The sequence below is a fragment of the Oncorhynchus mykiss genome, chromosome 21, assembly GCF_013265735.2.
Source record: "Oncorhynchus mykiss isolate Arlee chromosome 21, USDA_OmykA_1.1, whole genome shotgun sequence".
Lineage (NCBI taxonomy): Eukaryota > Metazoa > Chordata > Actinopteri > Salmoniformes > Salmonidae > Oncorhynchus > Oncorhynchus mykiss.
In genome coordinates, this window is record NC_048585.1 from 5,201,393 (window position 1) to 5,224,412 (window position 23,020).

General features: G+C 42.5%; 1 protein-coding gene across 12 annotated transcripts; it reads right to left on the reverse strand.

Annotated features, from left to right (window-relative positions):
• Positions 1-1,421: 1,421 nt before the first annotated feature.
• On the reverse strand, positions 1,422-22,944 carry LOC110518655 (NLR family CARD domain-containing protein 3). 12 transcript variants are annotated; one of them, XM_036956656.1, is made up of 12 exons: positions 22,813-22,924; positions 21,501-21,584; positions 21,272-21,325; positions 17,372-17,610; positions 13,472-15,272; positions 12,632-12,805; positions 11,910-12,083; positions 11,619-11,789; positions 5,699-5,869; positions 4,259-4,432; positions 3,167-3,213; positions 1,422-2,473 (listed from the first exon to the last, which is right to left on the reverse strand). In XM_036956656.1, the coding sequence occupies exons 2-12, from the start codon at positions 21,509-21,511 to the stop codon at positions 1,899-1,901; spliced, it is 3,591 nt and encodes a 1,196-aa protein (XP_036812551.1). In that variant the 5' UTR covers positions 21,512-21,584; positions 22,813-22,924; the 3' UTR covers positions 1,422-1,898. The 12 variants fall into 12 exon arrangements, with proteins under 12 accessions (XP_036812551.1, XP_036812558.1, XP_036812552.1 ...); XM_036956663.1 differs by lacking the exon at positions 21,501-21,584 and having other exon boundaries at positions 17,372-17,520; positions 22,813-22,944; XM_036956657.1 differs by lacking the exon at positions 21,501-21,584 and having other exon boundaries at positions 22,813-22,944.
• Between the last annotated feature and the right edge of the window lie 76 nt (positions 22,945-23,020).

Here is a 23,020-nt window from a genome sequence, read left to right on the forward strand (position 1 = left end):
GTAAACCTTCTGCCACCTGACAAGCCTCCAATCTAGTACTAAACCTTCCCCTACCCGACAAGCCTCCAATCTAGTACTAAACCTTCTGCCACCCGACAAGCCTCCAATCTAGTAGTAAACCTTCCTCCACCTGACAAGCCTCCAATCTAGTACTAAACCTGCCACCTGACGAGCCTCCAATCTAGTACTAAACCTTCCCCTACCTGACAAGCCTCCAATCTAGTACTAAACCTTCCCCTACCTGACAAGCCTCCAATCTAGTACTAAACCTTCCCCCACCTGACAAGCCTCCAATCTAGTACTTCTAGCTATAATGGCTTTCCCCTCCACAGTGATCTTAGTCTGGGTTGTCATGGCTTTCCCCTCCACAGTGATCTTAGTCTGGGTTGTCATGGCTTTCCCCTTCACAGTGATCTTAGTCTGGGTTGTCATGGCTTTCCCCTTCACAGTGATCTTAGTCTGGGTTGTCATGGCATTCCCCTCCACAGTGATCTTAGTGTTGGTTGTCATGGCTTTCCCCTCCAGTGATCTTAGTCTGGGTTGTCATGGCTTTCCCCTTCACAGTGATCTTAGTCTGGGTTGTCATGGCTTTCCCCTTCACAGTGATCTTAGTCTGGGTTGTCATGGCTTTCCCCTTCACAGTGATCTTTGTGTTGGCTGTGAGAAGTATTAAATGTGTCCTACTAGTGCTGAGGAATCCCAGGATTTGTTATCTCAGATTAAAGACATGTATATATGGCAACGTCCTCAATTCTTAAATCATTGCAGAATCAGTAACTGTCTAGTTCTCCCTGAAGAAAGTGTCTCCTCTACTCCAATAGGCGCTGATGTTTTCTGCCTCCCCCTGCTGGTAGAAAGGTGCAATTACATTGTTCAGAATCATCATACATCCACCTCGTTCACCTCTAACCACTAGGCTACCTGCCTCTAACCACTAGACTACCCTGCCTATAACCACTAGACTACCCTGCCTATAACCACTAGGCTACCTGCCTATAACCACTAGGCTACCTGCCTATAACCACTAGGCTACCTGCCTATAACCACTAGGCTACCCTGCCTCTAACCACTAGGCTACCCTGCCTCTAACCACTAGGCTACCCTGCCTCTAACCACTAGGCTACCCTGCCTCTAACCACTAGGCTACCCTGCCTCTAACCACTAGGCTACCCTGCCTCTAACCACTAGGCTACCCTGCCTCTAACCACTAGGCTACCCTGCCTCTAACCACTAGGCTACCTGCCTCTAACCACTAGGCTACCTGCTTCTAACCACTAGACTACCCTGCCTCTAACCACTAGGCCACCCTGCCTCCCCATCTAACATTATACCTTTGTGTAACGGGCTAGTCCATAAACAACCTGTGATATATTATTATATCTACATTTCATTTGTAATTACAGGAACAAAAGTGAAGAAACTTTGGCCAAACTTCAGTTTTATTGCATTTATTCAAATACCATTTAAACAATTCAAACTCTTTATTCCATCGTCTTCATTTCACACAGGTCAAATCTGTGACGTGTCATTTTGATTGGCTGACAGCCGTGATATATCAGACCGGGTGTGACAAAAACATGTATTTTTACAGCTCTAATTACATTACCCGTACATTACCCGTTTATAATAGCAATAAGGCACCTTTAGGGGGTTTGTGGTAATATGGTCAAGACCGGATTGAATGGCCAATATGACCATCTAGAATCAATACTAACTATCTATTTTACAACTGATACTACATCTAAATGATGTGTGGGAATAGGGTAATTATCAATGACTTGTCACACCATTTAAACCAGTCAAATCTCAGATTTCCCAGGGAGCCGTTTTCTAATTAAGCAATAAGGCCCGGGTGCTGTGATTACACGGCGTCTCCTTACTACCGAACAGGACCGTGATTAGAGCGAAACATCACGTTGTGTTTTTGACACAGGGGCCACCACCTGACACAGGGACACTGAGGAGTGACACCAAATAAACAGCCCTGGGTAGAGGGGCTCGGTAAATGTGGTGTAGAATGTGTGCAGGTGAGTCAGTGTATCCGAACAGACCTTGTAGAAAGACATCGTGCCGGCTGGCCAGTCCAGATACAGTCCTACTCTGTTGGACGGGGGGGAGGAGGGGGAAGGTATGGTAGTGAGCTTACTATTGATCCAGGCCATGTAACGGTCATCACAACAGACCAGACACCAGGCTTTGTCACTAGGTCCAAGCCCACTGTCATCACCCCTTCCTGACCGATTGATGCCTTTATATGTCACACCGATATGAGCTCCTCTCCCACTCCACTCTACCTCCCAGTAACAGCGCCCTGACAGACCCTCTGTACACAGCACCTGGTCGAAATCCTGAAATCTCTCCGGGTGATCAGGATACGGCTGCTCCTCTGTCCTCCATGTCACCGTTCTGTTCTCCTCAGACAGAGAGAGGTTTCTGCTTGCTGTGTTCGGGTCCAGTGAGAGCACACAGCCATCTGATGGGGGAGACCAGGACACAAATTACAAATCAACATCATATCACAATGATAATGTTTCTAGGTATTAAAGAGCCCCATCACAATGATAATGTTTCTAGATGTTAAAGAGCCCCATCAGAATGATAATGTTTCTAGGTATTAAAGAGCACCACCAGAACGATAATGTTTCTAGATATTAAAGAGCCCCATCAGAATGATAATGTTTCTAGGTGTTAAAGAGCCCCATCAGAATGATAATGTTTCTAGGTATTAAAGAGCCCCATCAGAATGATAATGTTTCTAGATATTAAAGAGCCCCATCACAATGATAATGTTTCTAGGTATTAAAGAGCCCCATCACAATGATAATGTTTCTAGGTATTAAAGAGCCCCATCAGAATGATAATGTTTCTAGATATTAAAGAGCCCCATCAGAATGATAATGTTTCTAGATATTAAAGAGCCCCATCAGAATGATAATGCTTCTAGGTATTAAAGAGCCAAGGGAAAAGGTCCAGTCAGATTTGTTGAATGATCATGTGTTATACTGTATGATCATCACCCCAATCAATAATCCCAACAGAGCGAGGTCCTGTTAGTGTAACCACACACACACACACACACACACACACACACACACAAACGCTCTTTCTTCGAGTCAACTTGAAATAAGACTAACAGGATTGTTTCTTCACAGCAGTCAACACTCACATTTTCTAAGCCCATGTTTTATTGTGTACTGTCCTCCATGTTCCACACTGTAGGGGGTAAGAAGAACAGACAGGCAACGTCCACACAAGGTCACCACATCACACCATCCAGGTCGTGGTAAGTATGTTTGGCTTACAGTACATGTAATTATCATAACTAACCTGATAGGTCAGAAACATGTCGTACAGTACGCATACATTAGCATAACTAACCTGATAGGTCAGAAACATGTAATTATCATGTACCGTAAGACATGTTTCTGAGCCATCAGGTTAGTTATGGTAATTTATGTCTACTGTAAGACATGTTTCTGAGCTATCAGGTTAGTTATGCTAATTTATGTATACTGTAAGACATGTTTCTGAGCTATCAGGTTAGTTATTCTAATTTATGTGTACTGTAAGACATGTTTCTAAGCTATCAGGTTAGTTATTCTAATTTATGTATACTGTAAGACATGTTTCTGAGCTATCAGGTTAGTTATTCTAATTTATGTGTACTGTAAGACATGTTTCTAAGCTATCAGGTTAGTTATGCTAATTTGCATGTACTGTAAGACATAACTAACCTGATAGCTCAGAAACATGTCTTACAGTGCACATACATTAGCATAACTAACCTGATAGCTCAGAAACATGTCTTACAGTGCACATACATTAGCATAACTAACCTGATAGGTCAGAAACATGTAATTATCATGCACTGTAAGACATGTTTCTGACCTATCAGGTTAGTTATGGTAATTTACATGTACTGTAAGACATAACTAACCTGATAGCTCAGAAACATGTCTTACAGTACACATACATTAGCATAACTAACCTGATAGGTCAGAAACATGTAATTGTCATGCACTGTAAGACATGTTTCTGACCTATCAGGTTAGTTATGGTAATTTACATGTACTGTAAGACATAACTAACCTGATAGCTCAGAAACATGTCTTACAGTACGCATACATTAACATAACTAACCTGATAGCTCAGAAACATGTCTTACAGTACGCATACATTAACATAACTAACCTGATAGGTCAGAAACATGTCTTACAGTATGTCACTCAACATGGACTGACATAAACCCTCTACGTACTTGAGTTTCTCCAGTCTGCAGTGTGGATCCTCCAGTCCAGCAGAGAGCAGTCTGACTCCCGAGTCTCCTAGGTGATTGTAGCTCAGATCCAGCTCTCGCAGGTGTGAAGGGTTTGACTTCAGAGCTGAGGCCAGAGAAGCACAGCCTTCCTCTGTGACTTCACAGAATGCCAACCTGCAGAGAGTTTTAACATGATTCCAAAAACACACAGCTATTCTATGGTGGTGAACATAGACTGGCTGTTGTATCCATGTGTACATATATTCATAATAGCATTACTGTGGTGTTATTTGCATAATATCTGCAATACAGCATCTGATTGGGAAGCACTGGCCTATGGCCAATCAGATGTTGTTTTGATGTTTGGCCATATGCCAGTGGTTCCCAAACTTCAATACGGCATCTGATTGGCCATATGCCAGTGGTTCCCAAACTTCAATATGGCATCTGATTGGCCATATGCCAGTGGCTCCCAAACTTCAATACGGCATCTGATTGGCCATATGCCAGTGGCTCCCAAACTTGGGGGTCGGGGGATGGGGTCCCCCTGATAAAATGTGTCATGTTTAAAACTGAATGTTCGTTCTCTTCAGATGGTTCTAGAATTCAACCTGTGAGTGTCACAATGCCCTCATGGCTTTCAGGACCTACATTTAAAGACCGAGCGCAGTCACAATTCTGTGTTTCAGATCATATTGTACAACAGAGGTGTTTGATATCACATCGTACAACAGCCGATTTAAACTAAGAGTGTGAAACTGTGGAGAAAAAAAAACGTGATCCGTGTTATTTCCTGATTGGTTGGTTGGTTGAAAATACAATGTACAACTGAACCCTTCTGATCAGCAGGTTGGCATGGGCGGGAGTTTGGGCTTTCCATTGTGACATCACCATGCGGGTAAAAATTGGTTAATAGGACCAATAACAAAAGAGAGTTTCTAAAAACCTCTCTGCCAATCACGGCGCCGTCATGTCATCGTTAATGCGTTGGCATGGGCGGGAGTTTGGGCTTTCCATTGTGACATCACCATGCGGGTAAAAATTGGTTAATAGGACCAATAACAAAAGAGAGTTTCTAAAAACCTCTCTGCCAATCACGGCGCCGTCATGTCATCGTTAATGTGTTGCGATCACAAGGAAAGCATCGCTCTCCTTTTGTTGCTCGTAATGTGAAGACAGGTCAAGTCAACGTGGCCTTCGTCAAGCTACACCATTCATAGTTATTGGACTCACATACAGACAAACTAGATCGCCACAACAATTACAATATTTGATATGAAATTATCACAGCGTTGCTTGTAAAATGAAATCAAAAATAGAGTTTAAAAAGTAACAGCTCCATAAGTGTCAGTCAAGACACAGTCAGATTTATATCTGAGTTTGTTCATTAACAAACAGATGTGGGGAACTGTTATCACCTAAATACAGAGGAAAACTGACCTCAGAATCTCCAGTTTACATGGTGAATCCCCCCGTCCAGCAAAGAGCAGCTTCACTCCTGAATCCAGCAGGTCATTGTTACTCAGATCCAGCTCTCTCAGGTGTGAGGAGGAACTGAGAGCCGAGGCCAACACTTCACAAGATGCTTCCGTGAGTTTACAGCCAGAGAGACTGCAGATACAGAGGCAATACATTTCCTCTGAGTTTCACAGCAGTTGATGGTAAATTACAAACTCTGAAGATAAAACCTGTTGGATTACTGAAAACAAAGTCATTCAACTGGCAAACGAGCCTTTTACACTTTGTAGAATGTCTTTCATGTCGTTATTACAGATGTCCTGATCACTCCGTCGTCGTAGAGAATGTTCCCGCACGGCAGGAAATGGAAACTTGTAATGAATTCAAGGTTTTAAAAAGGCTTTTAAAGTTTGTATCTTCCACTTTAAAAACGTCAGACTTGATTTGCCCTAACAAAGATTTTAAAAAGTATCAAGCCCTACAAAAACATCCATTAATTATAATCCACATAATAATTTCCTTTTTCTGTAGGGAAAAACATTTGCGGTGAGAAGTTGGTCAAATTAAGACAGCACATCTGTATGTGTTGGGATCGCTTGAGGGACATCGACTTGAGTGAATATGACTGCAGTGTTACCTAGGGAATATGAATGCAGTGTTGCCTAGGGAATATGACTGCAGTGTTACCTAGGGAATATGACTGCAGTGTTACCTAGGGAATATGAATGCAGTGTTACCTAGGGAATATGAATGCAGTGTTACCTAGGGAATATGACTGCAGTGTTGCCTAAGGAATATGAATGCAGTGTTACCTAGGGAATATGAATGCAGTGTTACCTAGGGAATATGAATGCAGTTTTACCTAGGGAATATGACTGCAGTGTTACCTAGGGAATATGACTGCAGTGTTGCCTAGGGAATATGACTGCAGTGTTGCCTAGGGAATATGACTGCAGTGTTGCCTAGGGAATATGACTGCAGTGTTACCTAGGGAATATGAATGCAGTGTTACCTAGGGAATATGAATGCAGTGTTACCTAGGGAATATGAATGCAGTGTTGCCTAGGGAATATGAATGCAGTGTTACCTAGGGAATATGACTGCAGTGTTGCCTAGGGAATATGACTGCAGTGTTACCTAGGGAATATGAATGCAGTGTTGCCTAGGGAATATGACTGCAGTGTTACCTAGGGAATATGACTGCAGTGTTACCTAGGGAATATGACTGCAGTGTTACCTAGGGAATATGAATGCAGTGTTGCCTAGGGAATATGACTGCAGTGTTACCTAGGGAATATGACTGCAGTGTTGCCTAGGGAATATGAATGCAGTGTTGCCTAGGGAATATGACTGCAGTGTTACCTAGGGAATATGAATGCAGTGTTGCCTAGGGAATATGAATGCAGTGTTACCTAGGGAATATGACTGCAGTGTTACCTAGGGAATATGACTGCAGTGTTACCTAGGGAATATGAATGCAGTGTTACCTAGGGAATATGAATGCAGTGTTACCTAGGGAATATGACTGCAGTGTTACCTAGGGAATATGACTGCAGTGTTACCTAGGGAATATGAATGCAGTGTTGCCTAGGGAATATGACTGCAGTGTTACCTAGGGAATATGACTGCAGTGTTGCCTAGGGAATATGAATGCAGTGTTGCCTAGGGAATATGACTGCAGTGTTACCTAGGGAATATGAATGCAGTGTTGCCTAGGGAATATGAATGCAGTGTTACCTAGGGAATATGACTGCAGTGTTACCTAGGGAATATGACTGCAGTGTTACCTAGGGAATATGACTGCAGTGTTACCTAGGGAATATGACTGCAGTGTTACCTAGGGAATATGACTGCAGTGTTACCTAGGGAATATGACTGCAGTGTTACCTAGGGAATATGACTGCAGTGTTACCTAGGGAATATGACTGCAGTGTTGCCTAGGGAATATGACTGCAGTGTTGCCTAGGGAATATGAATGCAGTGTTACCTAGGGAATATGAATGCAGTGTTGCCTAGGGAATATGAATGCAGTGTTGCCTAGGGAATATGAATGCAGTGTTACCTAGGGAATATGACTGCAGTGTTGCCTAGGGAATATGAATGCAGTGTTACCTAGGGAATATGACTGCAGTGTTGCCTAGGGAATATGAATGCAGTGTTACCTAGGGAATATGACTGCAGTGTTGCCTAGGGAATATGAATGCAGTGTTACCTAGGGATATGACTGCAGTGTTACCTAGGGAATATGAATGCAGTGTTGCCTAGGGAATATTAATGCCGTGTTACCTAGGGAATATGACTGCAGTGTTACCTAGGGAATATGAATGCCGTGTTGCCTAGGGAATATGACTGCAGTGTTACCTAGGGAATATGAATGCAGTGTTGCCTAGGGAATATGACTGCAGTGTTACCTAGGGAATATGACTGCAGTGTTACCTAGGGAATATGAATGCAGTGTTACCTAGGGAATATGAATGCAGTGTTACCTAGGGAATATGACTGCAGTGTTGCCTAAGGAATATGAATGCAGTGTTACCTAGGGAATATGAATGCAGTGTTACCTAGGGAATATGAATGCAGTGTTACCTAGGGAATATGACTGCAGTGTTACCTAGGGAATATGACTGCAGTGTTGCCTAGGGAATATGACTGCAGTGTTGCCTAGGGAATATGACTGCAGTGTTGCCTAGGGAATATGACTGCAGTGTTACCTAGGGAATATGACTGCAGTGTTACCTAGGGAATATGACTGCAGTGTTACCTAGGGAATATGACTGCAGTGTTACCTAGGGAATATGAATGCAGTGTTACCTAGGGAATATGACTGCAGTGTTGCCTAGGGAATATGAATGCAGTGTTACCTAGGGAATATGACTGCAGTGTTGCCTAGGGAATATGACTGCAGTGTTACCTAGGGAATATGAATGCAGTGTTACCTAGGGAATATGAATGCAGTGTTGCCTAGGGAATATGAATGCAGTGTTACCTAGGGAATATGAATGCAGTGTTGCCTAGGGAATATGAATGCAGTGTTACCTAGGGAATATGACTGCAGTGTTGCCTAGGGAATATGACTGCAGTGTTACCTAGGGAATATGAATGCAGTGTTGCCTAGGGAATATGAATGCAGTGTTACCTAGGGAATATGACTGCAGTGTTACCTAGGGAATATGACTGCAGTGTTACCTAGGGAATATGAATGCAGTGTTGCCTAGGGAATATGACTGCAGTGTTACCTAGGGAATATGACTGCAGTGTTGCCTAGGGAATATGAATGCAGTGTTGCCTAGGGAATATGACTGCAGTGTTACCTAGGGAATATGAATGCAGTGTTGCCTAGGGAATATGAATGCAGTGTTACCTAGGGAATATGACTGCAGTGTTACCTAGGGAATATGACTGCAGTGTTACCTAGGGAATATGACTGCAGTGTTACCTAGGGAATATGACTGCAGTGTTACCTAGGGAATATGACTGCAGTGTTACCTAGGGAATATGACTGCAGTGTTGCCTAGGGAATATGACTGCAGTGTTGCCTAGGGAATATGAATGCAGTGTTACCTAGGGAATATGAATGCAGTGTTGCCTAGGGAATATGAATGCAGTGTTGCCTAGGGAATATGAATGCAGTGTTACCTAGGGAATATGACTGCAGTGTTGCCTAGGGAATATGAATGCAGTGTTACCTAGGGAATATGACTGCAGTGTTGCCTAGGGAATATGAATGCAGTGTTACCTAGGGAATATGACTGCAGTGTTGCCTAGGGAATATGAATGCAGTGTTACCTAGGGATATGACTGCAGTGTTACCTAGGGAATATGAATGCAGTGTTGCCTAGGGAATATTAATGCCGTGTTACCTAGGGAATATGACTGCAGTGTTACCTAGGGAATATGAATGCCGTGTTGCCTAGGGAATATGACTGCAGTGTTACCTAGGGAATATGAATGCAGTGTTGCCTAGGGAATATGACTGCAGTGTTACCTAGGGAATATGACTGCAGTGTTACCTAGGGAATATGAATGCAGTGTTACCTAGGGAATATGAATGCAGTGTTACCTAGGGAATATGACTGCAGTGTTACCTAGGGAATATGACTGCAGTGTTACCTAGGGAATATGACTGCAGTGTTACCTAGGGAATATGAATGCCGTGTTGCCTAGGGAATATGACTGCAGTGTTGCCTAGGGAATATGACTGCAGTGTTGCCTAGGGAATATGACTGCAGTGTTGCCTAGGGAATATGACTGCAGTGTTGCCTAGGGAATATGACTGCAGTGTTGCCTAGGGAATATGACTGCAGTGTTGCCTAGGGAATATGAATTCAGTGTTACCTAGGGAATATGAATGCAGTGTTACCTAGGGAATATGAATGCAGTGTTACCTAGGGAATATGAATGCAGTGTTACCTAGGGAATATGAATGCAGTGTTGCCTAGGGAATATGACTGCAGTGTTGCCTAGGGAATATGAATTCAGTGTTACCTAGGGAATATGAATGCAGTGTTACCTAGGGAATATGAATGCAGTGTTACCTAGGGAATATGAATGCAGTGTTGCCTAGGGAATATGACTGCAGTGTTGCCTAGGGAATATGAATTCAGTGTTACCTAGGGAATATGAATTCAGTGTTACCTAGGGAATATGAATGCAGTGTTGCCTAGGGAATATGAATGCAGTGTTACCTAGGGAATATGACTGCAGTGTTGCCTAGGGAATATGACTGCAGTGTTACCTAGGGAATATGACTGCAGTGTTACCTAGGGAATATGACTGCAGTGTTACCTAGGGAATATGACTGCAGTGTTACCTAGGGAATATGACTGCAGTGTTACCTAGGGAATATGAATGCAGTGTTGCCTAGGGAATATGACTGCAGTGTTACCTAGGGAATATGAATGCAGTGTTACCTAGGGAATATGAATGCAGTGTTACCTAGGGAATATGACTGCAGTGTTACCTAGGGAATATGACTGCAGTGTTACCTAGGGAATATGACTGCAGTGTTACCTAGGGAATATGACTGCAGTGTTACCTAGGGAATATGACTGCAGTGTTACCTAGGGAATATGACTGCAGTGTTACCTAGGGAATATGACTGCAGTGTTACCTAGGGAATATGACTGCAGTGTTACCTAGGGAATATGACTGCAGTGTTACCTAGGGAATATGACTGCAGTGTTACCTAGGGAATATGACTGCAGTGTTACCTAGGGAATATGACTGCAGTGTTACCTAGGGAATATGACTGCAGTGTTACCTAGGGAATATGACTGCAGTGTTACCTAGGGAATATGACTGCAGTGTTACCTAGGGAATATGAAGAGAGTGTTACCTAGGGAATATGACTGCAGTGTTACCTAGGGAATATGACTGCAGTGTTGCCTAGGGAATATGACTGCAGTGTTGCCTAGGGAATATGACTGCAGTGTTACCTAGGGAATATGACTGCAGTGTTGCCTAGGGAATATGACTGCAGTGTTATCTAGGGAATATCATTGTTTTCAAGTGAGGTACACTGCATTTTCTAGTGTCCATTTGTGGTCATGTGCAGACAGAGTTTGGTCCTACACCCTGTCATATGCTAATGAGATTTCTAAGGATCCTCACTTAGCTGCTTGCTACCTCGTATGTTGCTTGTAAATGTGAAGACACGTCAAGTCAACAAATCAACATGCCTTCATAAAGTTAAAACTATTCATAGTTTTCGGACTCACGTTTTACCAAACTAGATTGAACAACAATTACAATATTTGTCAAAAATGTCAAAGTTTAAAAAGGACCAGCTTTATAAGTGTCAGTCAAGAGACAGTGAGGTGTTGGATATATTGAGTTTAATGCCGAGTTTGTTAACAAACAGATGTGGGGAACTGTTATCACCTAAATACAGAGGAAAACTGACCTCAGAATCTCCAGTTTACATGGTGAATCCCCCCGTCCAGCAAAGAGCAGCTTCACTCCTGAATCCAGCAGGTCATTGTTACTCAGATCCAGCTCTCTCAGGTGTGAGGAGGAACTGAGAGCTGAGGCCAACACTTCACAAGATGTTTCCGTGAGTTTACAGCCAGAGAGACTGCAGATACAGAGGCAATACATTTCCTCTGAGTTTCACAGCAGTTGATGGTAAATTACAAACTCTGAAGATAAAACCTGTTGGATTACTGAAAACAAACAATCCAACCGTATTACTGACCTTAGGATCTCCAGTCTCCAGAATGAATCTTCTAATCCAGGAGAGACATGTTGCACCATTGAGTCTCCTAGATGATTGTCACTCAGGTCCAGCTCTCTCAGGTGGTTGGGGTTTGACCTCAGAGCTGAGACCAGGGCAGCACAGCCTTCTTCTGTAACTCCACAGCCTGATAGCCTGCAGGGTCATTCCATATGAAAATCAATCAATATAGCCTGCAGGGTCATTCCATATGAAACCATCAATATAGCCTGCAGGGTCATTCCATATGAAACAATCAATATAGCCTGCAGGGTTATTCCATATGAAACAATCAATATAGCCTGCAGGGTCATTCCATATGAAAATCAATCAATATAACCTGCAGGGTCATTCCATATGAAAATTAATCAATATAGCCTGCAGGGTCATTCCATATGAAATCAATCAAAATAGCCTGCAGGGTCATTCCATTTGAAATCAATCAAAATAGCCTTCAGGGTAATTCCATATGAAATCAATCAAAATTGGCTGTTTTTGTCCTCTACCTTTTACTTGAACAAACATGTCCAATCATGTACAGTACACCTGTTAGAGACCCATTTTAGAACCCCCCCATTCTAACATGAGACACCCATATCCTCTCATCACTGATAAAGATGGAAAATTGATTTTGATACCATTCTACATCTTATAAAACAGTTTTCTCAAACTGTGGATCACTGAACAAGAAGTGGGGTACTGACTTCAGAGTCTCCAGTTTACAGTGGGGATTCCCCAGTCCAGCAGAGAGTAGCTTCACTCCTGAATCGTTCAGGTCATTGTTACTCATGTCCAGCTCTCTCAGGTTTGAGGGGTTTGAGCTGAGAGCAGAGAGCAACAGTTCACACGATGCTTCTATGAGTTGACAGTCAGCAAGTCTGCAAATACAGAGCGGATACATGAGAGAAAGGTTGTATTAAATGTTAGTGTAAGTTTAGCTTTCCCTGCTAGTGTAAACCTGTGTTACTTTTGATGTCATAGTGAAGTTGATAATACCAGTATGGCGCTATAGTAAAATTGTGCGCCGGCCCTTTAAGGTTTGTCAGTTGTCAAACAGTTGGCACCAGTTCTTAATTATACTATGGCTGGTCCTGTATCAGGCACGTCCTGTATCAGGCACGTCCTGTGTCAGGCGCGCGCGTCCTCTGTCAGGCGCGTCCTCTGTCAGGCAAACAGCACGTTTTACTTACAGAATAATTCATGTGAGATGTTTTGTGACCCTGTTTGGAGTTACTGTTTAGTAATATGGAACTCTGTTACTAAGTTAATTGTGGACACCTGTACATTTATACCCTATACCTTTCTGGACAGGGATCCAGCTATATTTGAGTATCTACAGTAACATGTACACGATCACCTGTCATAAGTAAAAGGTGTGCACCATTAATACACGACTCAATACTTTTTATGATCAATTTCTATTTAAAAAAAAATAATAAATGCTTTTGTTTATTATTTGAAAAGAAAATCTAGTCAGCCAGTGAAAGATACTGCTATACTTACCAGGATAGTGTGATGTGAGTGATATTTCCCAGAATACTTACAGAGCCTTCCTGCAGACTCTCACAGCTGGAAGCAGTCTCCTACGACCCTCCTGCGAGGTCTTGTATTTCTTCAGGTCGAACGCCTCCAGAACCTCGTCTGATATCTGCAGCATGTAGGCCAACGCTGAACAGTACGTAAGAGGCAGGTTTTTGGATCTTTTCTCTGACCTCGTGTATTTCTCGATTTCCTGCTGTACCGAATGGGTTTTCATCTCTATCAGACAGTGGAAGAGATTGATGCACCTCTCGGGGGACATGTCGGCATTCTGCATCATCTTCAGGGAACGGATTGTTTTCTTAACGCTCTCTGGACTGCTTTCTGTCTGTGTCACCAGACCTCGTAGGAGTTTCTGATTGGCTGCCAGTGACATGCCATGAAGGAAGCGGACGACAAGGTCCAGGTGTCCAGTCTTACTCTCCAAGGCTTTATTCGCGGTACTCTTCAGCAGCTCATGTAAGGTTATCTCTTCAGACGGGACTCTAGTCGCCTGGAGGAAAGGCTTCAGTTCATCCATGTTCTTGGTTGTGTAACAATGGTACACGTAGACAGCGGAGAGAAACTCCTGAACGCTCAGATGAACAAAGCAGTACACCACTCTCTGAAACAACACAGACTCTTCTTTAAAGACTTGTGTGCACACGCCCGAGTACACCGAGGCTTCTTTGACATCAATGCCACACTCTTTCAGGTCTTCTTCATAGAACACGAGATTTCCCTTCTCCAGATGTTCAAACGCCAGCTTCCCCAGCTTCAGAAGAGCTTCCTTATCAGACTCCAGGAGCTCCTGTTGATCCATTTCGTCTTTTCCAGGACACTTCTGGTTCTTCGGGCTGGTGTGAATGAGCACGAAGTGTGTGAACGTCTCAGTCAGAGTCTTGGGCATCTCTCGTCTCTCGTCTGTCCTCGACATGTGTTCAAGGACGGTTGCAGAAATCCAACAGAAAACTGGCATGTGACACATGACGTGGAGGCTCCTTGATGTCTTTATGTGGGAGATGATTCTGTTGGCCAGGTCCTCATCATCACGGAATCTTTTCCTGAAGTACTCCTCCTTCTGTTGGTCGTTGAACCCTCGTACCTCTGTCACCTGGTCGACACACTCAGAGGGGATCTGATTGGTTGCTGCTGGTCGGGAGGTTATCCAGAGGAGAGCCGAGGGAAGCAGATTCCCCTTGATGAGGTTTGTCAGCAGAACATCTACAGACGATGTCTGTGTGACATCAGACATCATTTTGTTGCACTGAAAATCCAATGGAATTCTGCTTTCATCCAACCCATCCAAGATGAACATAGCTTTACAGGCAGCGAGTTTCTCTGCATTGACTATATCTAGTTCTGGGTGGAAGTCATGGAGAAGTCTCAGAAGACTGTACTGGAGATCTTTGACCAAGTTCAGCTCCCGGAAAGGAAGCACAAATATGATCTCCACATCTTGGTTTGTCTTCCCTTCAGCCCAGTCGAGGATGAACGTCTGCACAGAGACTGTTTTTCCGATGCCAGCGATGCCCTTGGTCAGCACAGTTCTGATGCTTCTCTCCTGGCCAGCTAAGGGTTTAAAGAGGTCATTGCAGTGGATTGCCGTGTCACGCGAGGTCGGTGTCCTGCATGCCGTCTCTAGCTGCCACATCTCATGTTCATCGTTAAGCCCTTCACTCTCTCCCTCTGTGATGTACAGCTCTGTGTAAATCCTGTTGAGGGAGGTTTGACTCCCTGCTTTTACCAGGCCTTCTATCACACATTCATACCTCATCTTCAGACTGTCTTTGTGGTTTACTATAGCTCTCTGCAGGCTGACATCCACTGAAAGAGAAGAATAGAATTTGCTGAGAATTTTCATGTGTATCTCGCCTTGCCACATTCACTTGTATTCCCGTGTATCTCGCCTTGCCACATTCACTTGTAATTCCTGTGTATCTCGCCTTGCCACATTCACTTGTAATTCCTGTGTATCTCGCCTTGCCACATTCACTTGTAATTCCTGTGTATCTCGCCTTGCCACATTCACTTGTAATTCCTGTGTATCTCGCCTTGCCACATTCACTTGTATTCCCGTGTATCTCGCCTTGCCACATTCACTTGTAATTCCTGTGTATCTCGCCTTGCCACATTCACTTGTAATTCCTGTGTATCTCGCCTTGCCACATTCACTTGTAATTCCTGTGTATCTCGCCTTGCCACATTCACTTGTATTCCTGTGTATCTCGCCTTGCCACATTCACTTGTATTCCTGTGTATCTCGCCTTGCGACATTCACTTGTATTCCTGTGTATCTCGCCTTGCCACATTCACTTGTATTCCTGTGTATCTCGTCTTGCCACATTCACTTGTATTCCTGTGTATCTCGCCTTGCGACATTCACTTGTATTCCTGTGTATCTCGCCTTGCGACATTCACTTGTATTCCTGTGTATCTCGCCTTGCCACATTCACTTGTATTCCTGTGTATCTCGTCTTGCCACATTCACTTGTATTCCTGTGTATCTCGCCTTGCGACATTCACTTGTATTCCTGTGTATCTCGCCTTGCGACATTCACTTGTAATTCCTGTGTATCTCGCCTTGCCACATTCACTTGTAATTCCTGTGTATCTCGCCTTGCCACATTCACTTGTAATTCCTGTGTATCTCGCCTTGCCACATTCACTTGTATTCCTGTGTATCTCGCCTTGCCACATTCACTTGTATTCCTGTGTATCTCGCCTTGCCACATTCACTTGTATTCCTGTGTATCTCGCCTTGCCACATTCACTTGTATTCCTGTGTATCTCGCCTTGCCACATTCACTTGTAATTCCTGTGTATCTCGTCTTGCCACATTCACTTGTATTCCTGTGTATCTCGCCTTGCCACATTCACTTGTATTCCTGTGTATCTCGCCTTGCCACATTCACTTGTATTCCTGTGTATCTCGCCTTGCCACATGCTGGAAGACTAGAAGCTCTAACATTTGAAAATACAAAGGGCCGAGTGTACAAAACATTAAGAACACCTGCTCTTTCCATGACATAGACTGACCAGGTGAATCCATGACACAGACTGACCAGGTGAATCCATGACACAGACTGACCAGGTGAATCCATGACATAGACTGACCAGGTGAATCCATGACATAGACTGACAAGGTGAATCCATGACACAGACTGACCAGGTGAATCCATGACGTAGACTGACCAGGTGAATCCATGACATAGACTGACCAGGTGAATGCATGACATAGACTGACCAGGTGAATGCATGACATAGACTGACCAGGTGAATCCATGACATAGACTGACCAGGTGAATCCATGACATAGACTGACCAGGTGAATCCATGACATAGACTGACCAGGTGAATCCATGACATAGACTGACCAGGTGAATCCATGACACAGACTGACCAGGTGAATCCATGACACAGACTGACCAGGTGAATCCATGACACAGACTGACCAGGTGAATCCAGGTGAAAGCTACGATCCCTTATTGATGTCACCTGTTAAATCCACTTCAAATCGATGTAGATGAAGGGGAGGAGACAGGTTAAAGAAGGAGTTTTAAGCCTTGAGACAGTTGAGACATGGATTGTGTATGTGTGCCATTCAGAGGGTGAAGGGGCAAGACAAAAGATTGAAGTGCCTTTGAACAGGAAGTGGTAATAGTTGCCAGGTGCACCGGTTTGTGTCAAGAACTGCAAAGCTGCTGGGTTTTTTCACACTCAACAGTTTCCCGTGTGTGTCAAGAATGGTCCACCACCCAAAGGACATCCAGCCAACTTGACACAACTGTGAGAAGCATTGGAGTCAACATAGACCAGCATCCCTGCTGAACGCTTTCAACACCTTGCAAAAGCCCAATATTTTGTCCAGTCAGTGTACATGGTTTGGTCCAATGAAACATGAGCTTTATGAGCAAAAGTCTTACTGTTTTCAGAGCCTCTCGCTTCATCGTTGGGTTCAGCCCGTTGCAGTAGAACTGGACGTGTCCTGAACCTCTTTCTACACCGAGGACAGCCATAATGTCCTGACGGAGCAGGCTGCTCCCAGTGTCTGGTGATGCACCGTCTGCAGAACCTGTGTCCACAGGTGATAGAGACTGGATCTGTCAGCACCTGCTCACACACTGCACACCTGGACTGATCCTCTGACAGAGGAGACCATCCACTACACACACACACACACACACAGATGTTAATACTGCTACTTGTGCGGAAACAGAGAAAATATAGGACATAACTCCACGTACACACACACACACACACAAACACACACACACACGTAGATGTTATTCGTACTTCTCTCTCTCTGCTCAGACTATCCACTTTATCACCTGAACATAGCCGGCACATTCTACATAGTGTATTTCATAGTACTCTGTATATCTTTCTACATAGTGTATTTCATAGTACTCTGTATATCTTTCTACATAGTGTATTTCATAGTACTCTGTATATCTTTCTACATAGTGTATTTCATAGTACTCTGTATATCATTCTACATAGTGTATTTCATAGTACTCTGTATATCATTCTACATAGTGTATTTCATAGTACTCTGTATATCTTTCTACATAGTGTATTTCATAGTACTCTGTATATCTTTCTACATAGTGTATTTCATAGTACTCTGTATATCTTTCTACATAGTGTATTTCATAGTACTCTGTATATCTTTCTACATAGTGTATTTCATAGTACTCTGTATATCTTTCTACATAGTGTATTTCATAGTACTCTGTATATCTTTCTACATAGTGTATTTCATAGTACTCTGTACATCTTTCTACATAGTGTATTTCATAGTACTCTGTATATCATTCTACATAGTGTATTTCATAGTACTCTGTATCTCTTTCTACATTGTGTATTTCATAGTACTCTGTATATCTTTCTACATAGTGTATTTCATAGTACTCTGTATATCTTTCTACATAGTGTATTTCATAGTACTCTGTATATCTTTCAATACATCTTCGTGCTTTATTACTATTTGACTGTCCATTCATCCACAGTGTTTGACTGTCTATTTGTCGACACAGTGTTTGACTGTCTATTCATCCAGTGTTTGACTGTCTATTCATCCAGTGTTTGACTGTCTATTCATCCAGTGTTTGACTGTCTATTTATCCACAGTGTTTGACTGTCTATTTATCCACAGTGTTTGACTGTCTATTTATCCACAGTGTTTGACTGTCTATTTATCCAGTGTTTGACTGTCTATTCATCCAGTGTTTGACTGTCTATTCATCCAGTGTTTGACTGTCTATTTATCCAGTGTTTGACTGTCTATTCATCCAGTGTTTGACTGTCTATTCATCCAGTGTTTGACTGTCTATTTATCCACAGTGTTTGACTGTCTATTTATCCAGTGTTTGACTGTCTATTCATCCAGTGTTTGACTGTCTATTCATCCAGTGTTTGACTGTCTATTCACCCAGTGTTTGACTGTCTATTCATCCAGTGTTTGACTGTCTATTTATCCACAGTGTTTGACTGTCTATTAATCCAGTGTTTGACTGTCTATTCATCCAGTGTTTGACTGTCTATTTATCCAGTGTTTGACTGTCTATCCACAGTGTTTGACTGTCTATTTATCCAGTGTTTGACTGTCTATTCATCCACAGTGTTTGACTGTCTATTCATCCACAGTGTTTGACCGTCTATTTGTCGACACAGTGTTTGACTGTCTATTCATCCACAGTGTTTGACTGTCTATTCATCCACAGTGTTTGACTGTCTATTCGTCGACACAGTGTTTGACTGTCTATTCGTCGACACAGTGTTTGACTGTCTATTCGTCGACACAGTGTTTGACTGTCTATTCATCCACAGTGTTTGACTGTCTATTCATCCACAGTGTTTATCTATTCATCCACAGTGTTTGACTGTCTATTCATCCACAGTGTTTGACTGTCTATTCATCCACAGTGTTTGACTGTCTATTCGTCGACACAATGTTTGACTGTCTATTCGTCGACACAGTGTTTGACTGTCTATTTGTCGACACAGTGTTTGACTGTCTATTTGTCCACACAGTGTTTGACTGTCTATTTGTCCACACAGTGTTTGACTGTCTATTTGTCCACAGTGTTTGACTGTCTATTTGTCCACAGTGTTTGACTGTCTATTCATCCACAGTGTTTGACTGTCTATTCATCCACAGTGTTTGACTGTCTATTCATCCACAGTGTTTGACTGTCTATTCATCCACAGTGTTTGACTGTCTATTCATCCACAGTGTTTGACTGTCTATTCATCCACAGTGTTTGACTGTCTATTCATCCACAGTGTTTGACTGTCTATTTGTCGACACAATGTTTGACTGTCTATTCGTCGACACAGTGTTTGACTGTCTATTTGTCGACACAGTGTTTGACTGTCTATTTGTCCACACAGTGTTTGACTGTCTATTTGTCCACACAGTGTTTGACTGTCTATTTGTCCACAGTGTTTGACTGTCTATTTGTCCACAGTGTTTGACTGTCTATTCATCCACAGTGTTTGACTGTCTATTCATCCACAGTGTTTGACTGTCTATTCATCCACAGTGTTTGACTGTCTATTCATCCACAGTGTTTGACCGTCTATTCGTCGACACAGTGTTTGACCGTCTATTCATCCACAGTGTTTGACTGTCTATTCATCCACAGTGTTTGACTGTCTATTCATCCACAGTGTTTGACTGTCTATTTGTCGACACAGTGTTTGACTGTCTATTTGTCCACAGTGTTTGACTGTCTATTTATCCACAGTGTTTGACTGTCTATTTATCCACAGTGTTTGACTGTCTATTTGTCCACAGTGTTTGACTGTCTATTTATCCACAGTGTTTGACTGTCTATTTGTCCACAGTGTTTGACTGTCTATTTGTCCACAGTGTTTGACTGTCTATTTATCCACAGTGTTTGACTGTCTATTTGTCCACACAGTGTTTGACTGTCTATTTGTCCACAGTGTTTGACTGTCTATTTGTCCACAGTGTTTGACTGTCTATTTATCCACAGTGTTTGACTGTCTATTTGTCCACAGTGTTTGACTGTCTATTTGTCCACAGTGTTTGACTGTCTATTTATCCACAGTGTTTGACTGTCTATTTATCCACAGTGTTTGTTTTTACCTCCTTACTGACTTATTGTTCCAATATTATTAGTATTATTGATCACAGTTGAGAGGAAGCATTTCATTGTACTGTTTACACCCTGCTATATTCTGTACACACACACACACACACACACACACACACACACACACACACACACACACACACACACACACACACACACAGTTTGATTGTAATAGTTCAGAAAGTTCAGTAATGTTTGTAGTCATACTGTATGTGAATCAGGACATAGTAGTAGTAGTAGCAGTAGTAGTGGTTGTAGTAGTAGTAGTAGTGGTTGTAGTAGTAGTAGTAGTAGCAGTAGTGGTTGTAGTAGTTGTAGTAGTAGTGGTTGTAGTAGTAGTACTAGTAGTGGTTGTAGTAGAAGTAGTGGTTGTAGTAGTAGCAGTAGAAGTAGTAGTGGTAGTGGTAGTAGTAGTACTAGTAGTGGTTGTAGTAGTAGTACTAGTAGTAGTAGTAGTGGTTGTAGTAGTAGCAGTTGTAGTAGTAGCAGTAGTAGCGGTTGTAGTAGTAGCAGTAGTGGTTGTTGTAGTAGTAGCAGTAGTGGTAGTAGTGGTTGTTGTAGTAGTAGTGGTTGTTGTAGTAGTAGCAGTAGTAGTGGTGGTGCCAGTGATTTTGGCCCAGGGATGTTTGTAGTCACACAGTATCAAACATGAGGTCTCATTTACTCGTTGTTCAGATATGGAAGTAAAAATGTTCATCTTACCTGTTAGCTTCCGTGTCAAGTTCCCCTGAGAGACTCATTTTAGAGCACTGACCCCTAAACAGAGATCCAGCATAGTGGTTAACACAGTGACAGCTCAGTATTGAATGAGAATTGTTCTCTATTATTTCATAACGTTCTCTTAGAAATCAAACATTTACTAAACTGACACATCCAAATAGTCTGGTGATTTAAATCACATGTACATGTAGTCATGACTGCTAATTATCACCTCTTCTCCATTCCTGCCAGGATTGAATTGGATCCGCGGTAACCTCGGTGTTTAGGCGGTGTCAGAGGTGTAGCTGCTTTGTAGCTGTCAAATCAACAAGCGTCTCCACATGTTATACCTATCGCCGGCATTGTCATTGGATGTGCAGAGTTGCATATATATATAAATCCCACGCATTCGTTTTTCAAGTTCGAACACTGTCGTCCGTAATCTACACCTCGATTAGGCTGATATAAATCCTTATTGTTAAGTTTAACAACACATTTTTTTTAACGAGAGTCATTTCTATATAGCCTACACTTTCTTGTTCTGAACTTCTAACGCAGGATGGGTGAGTTCTCTCGTTTCTGGGTTGGGCAAAATCTGGGAATTCTATATCCGGTCTAAAGCGTGTAGTATGGTCCGGCTGTTCTATATCCGGTCTAAAGCGTGTAGTATGGTCCATTTGTAGCATAGTCCATTTGTGGTATGGTCTTTTCTCAACAGAAATGTCGTAAACCAAGCGCAAGACCTGTCGTAACGTACCTCGGTTCGAATCCGAGAAGGTGGAAAAGCAGCAATATCTACAGCCTGGCACTCTGAAGTCAACCCGGGCTGGTCTTGGTTATTCTAGCTCGACTTCCGTTTCCACTGCCGCAATATTATTAACAATGTCATGCTGTTAGCTTCGCTAATGTTGAAATGGTAGAAAATCCTTTGGCTACAACTAGAAAGATGTTGCAGAAATATCCCTCTGGTGCGGATGAGTTAACCAACCTGAACTGGAATCAACGTGAAGATGATCAGCTTTAGAAAACCCCTGAGTAGATCTAGTGCTTCGTAGGATAGCCCTCTGGTCTTACTGGAGCGAATAATAACTCATCACGGTGTCTTTAAACCATTCATCTCCTTCTATCGTGTTGCTTTGTTCAACAGGTCACGTTATGCTATTAAGGAATTGTAGTGGACTAAAATGGTGTAGCATCAGCCTAATAATAACACTGTTAAGAAAAGTATGGTCAATGGTTTCATACTAAATAACACGAAGCAGGAGCTTATTGTCATTTAAAAAAAACGACAATATATAGAGATGAACAAATTGTAAAATAACCATGATGTAGAAATATATGAACAATATGTTTTTGAACTTGACTCGTCCATGAGCGACTACTGCCATTTTGTATGACTGAACTGCACCTGTCCCAGGTGAAATAGACTGTTAAGGTCTGAGTGTTTGTCATGCACTTTACTAAAATAACACCATACACATACACATTTCCCTACAATAATTTCATTTCCCTACATTTACAATAATCTCTGGCAGAATTCTTACCGTGTAGCCTGAATTCACAACCAGAACATGTCAAGACATTGAGATATTTCCTTCCCGATGACGAGTGCTCAGTATCTATGTTCTAGATACAGTTGATCTTTGAATACAATCATATCTGGCCAAAGTCCAGTGACTCAACACCATAGTATAGCATAAACCTAACAGGTGTTTAACCTGTGGGTAGAAAAAGCCATGGTGCACTATGAAA

Bases quoted from the DNA above. Each gene is read 5' to 3' on its own strand.
- LOC110518655 (XM_036956656.1), bottom strand. The intron at 5,870-11,618 runs GTCAGTTTTCCT...CTGTATCTGCAG, and splicing joins TGTAAACTGGAGATTCTGAG to TCTCTCTGGCTGTAAACTCA. The intron at 4,433-5,698 runs GTCAGTTTTCCT...AACTCTCTGCAG, and splicing joins TGTAAACTGGAGATTCTGAG to GTTGGCATTCTGTGAAGTCA.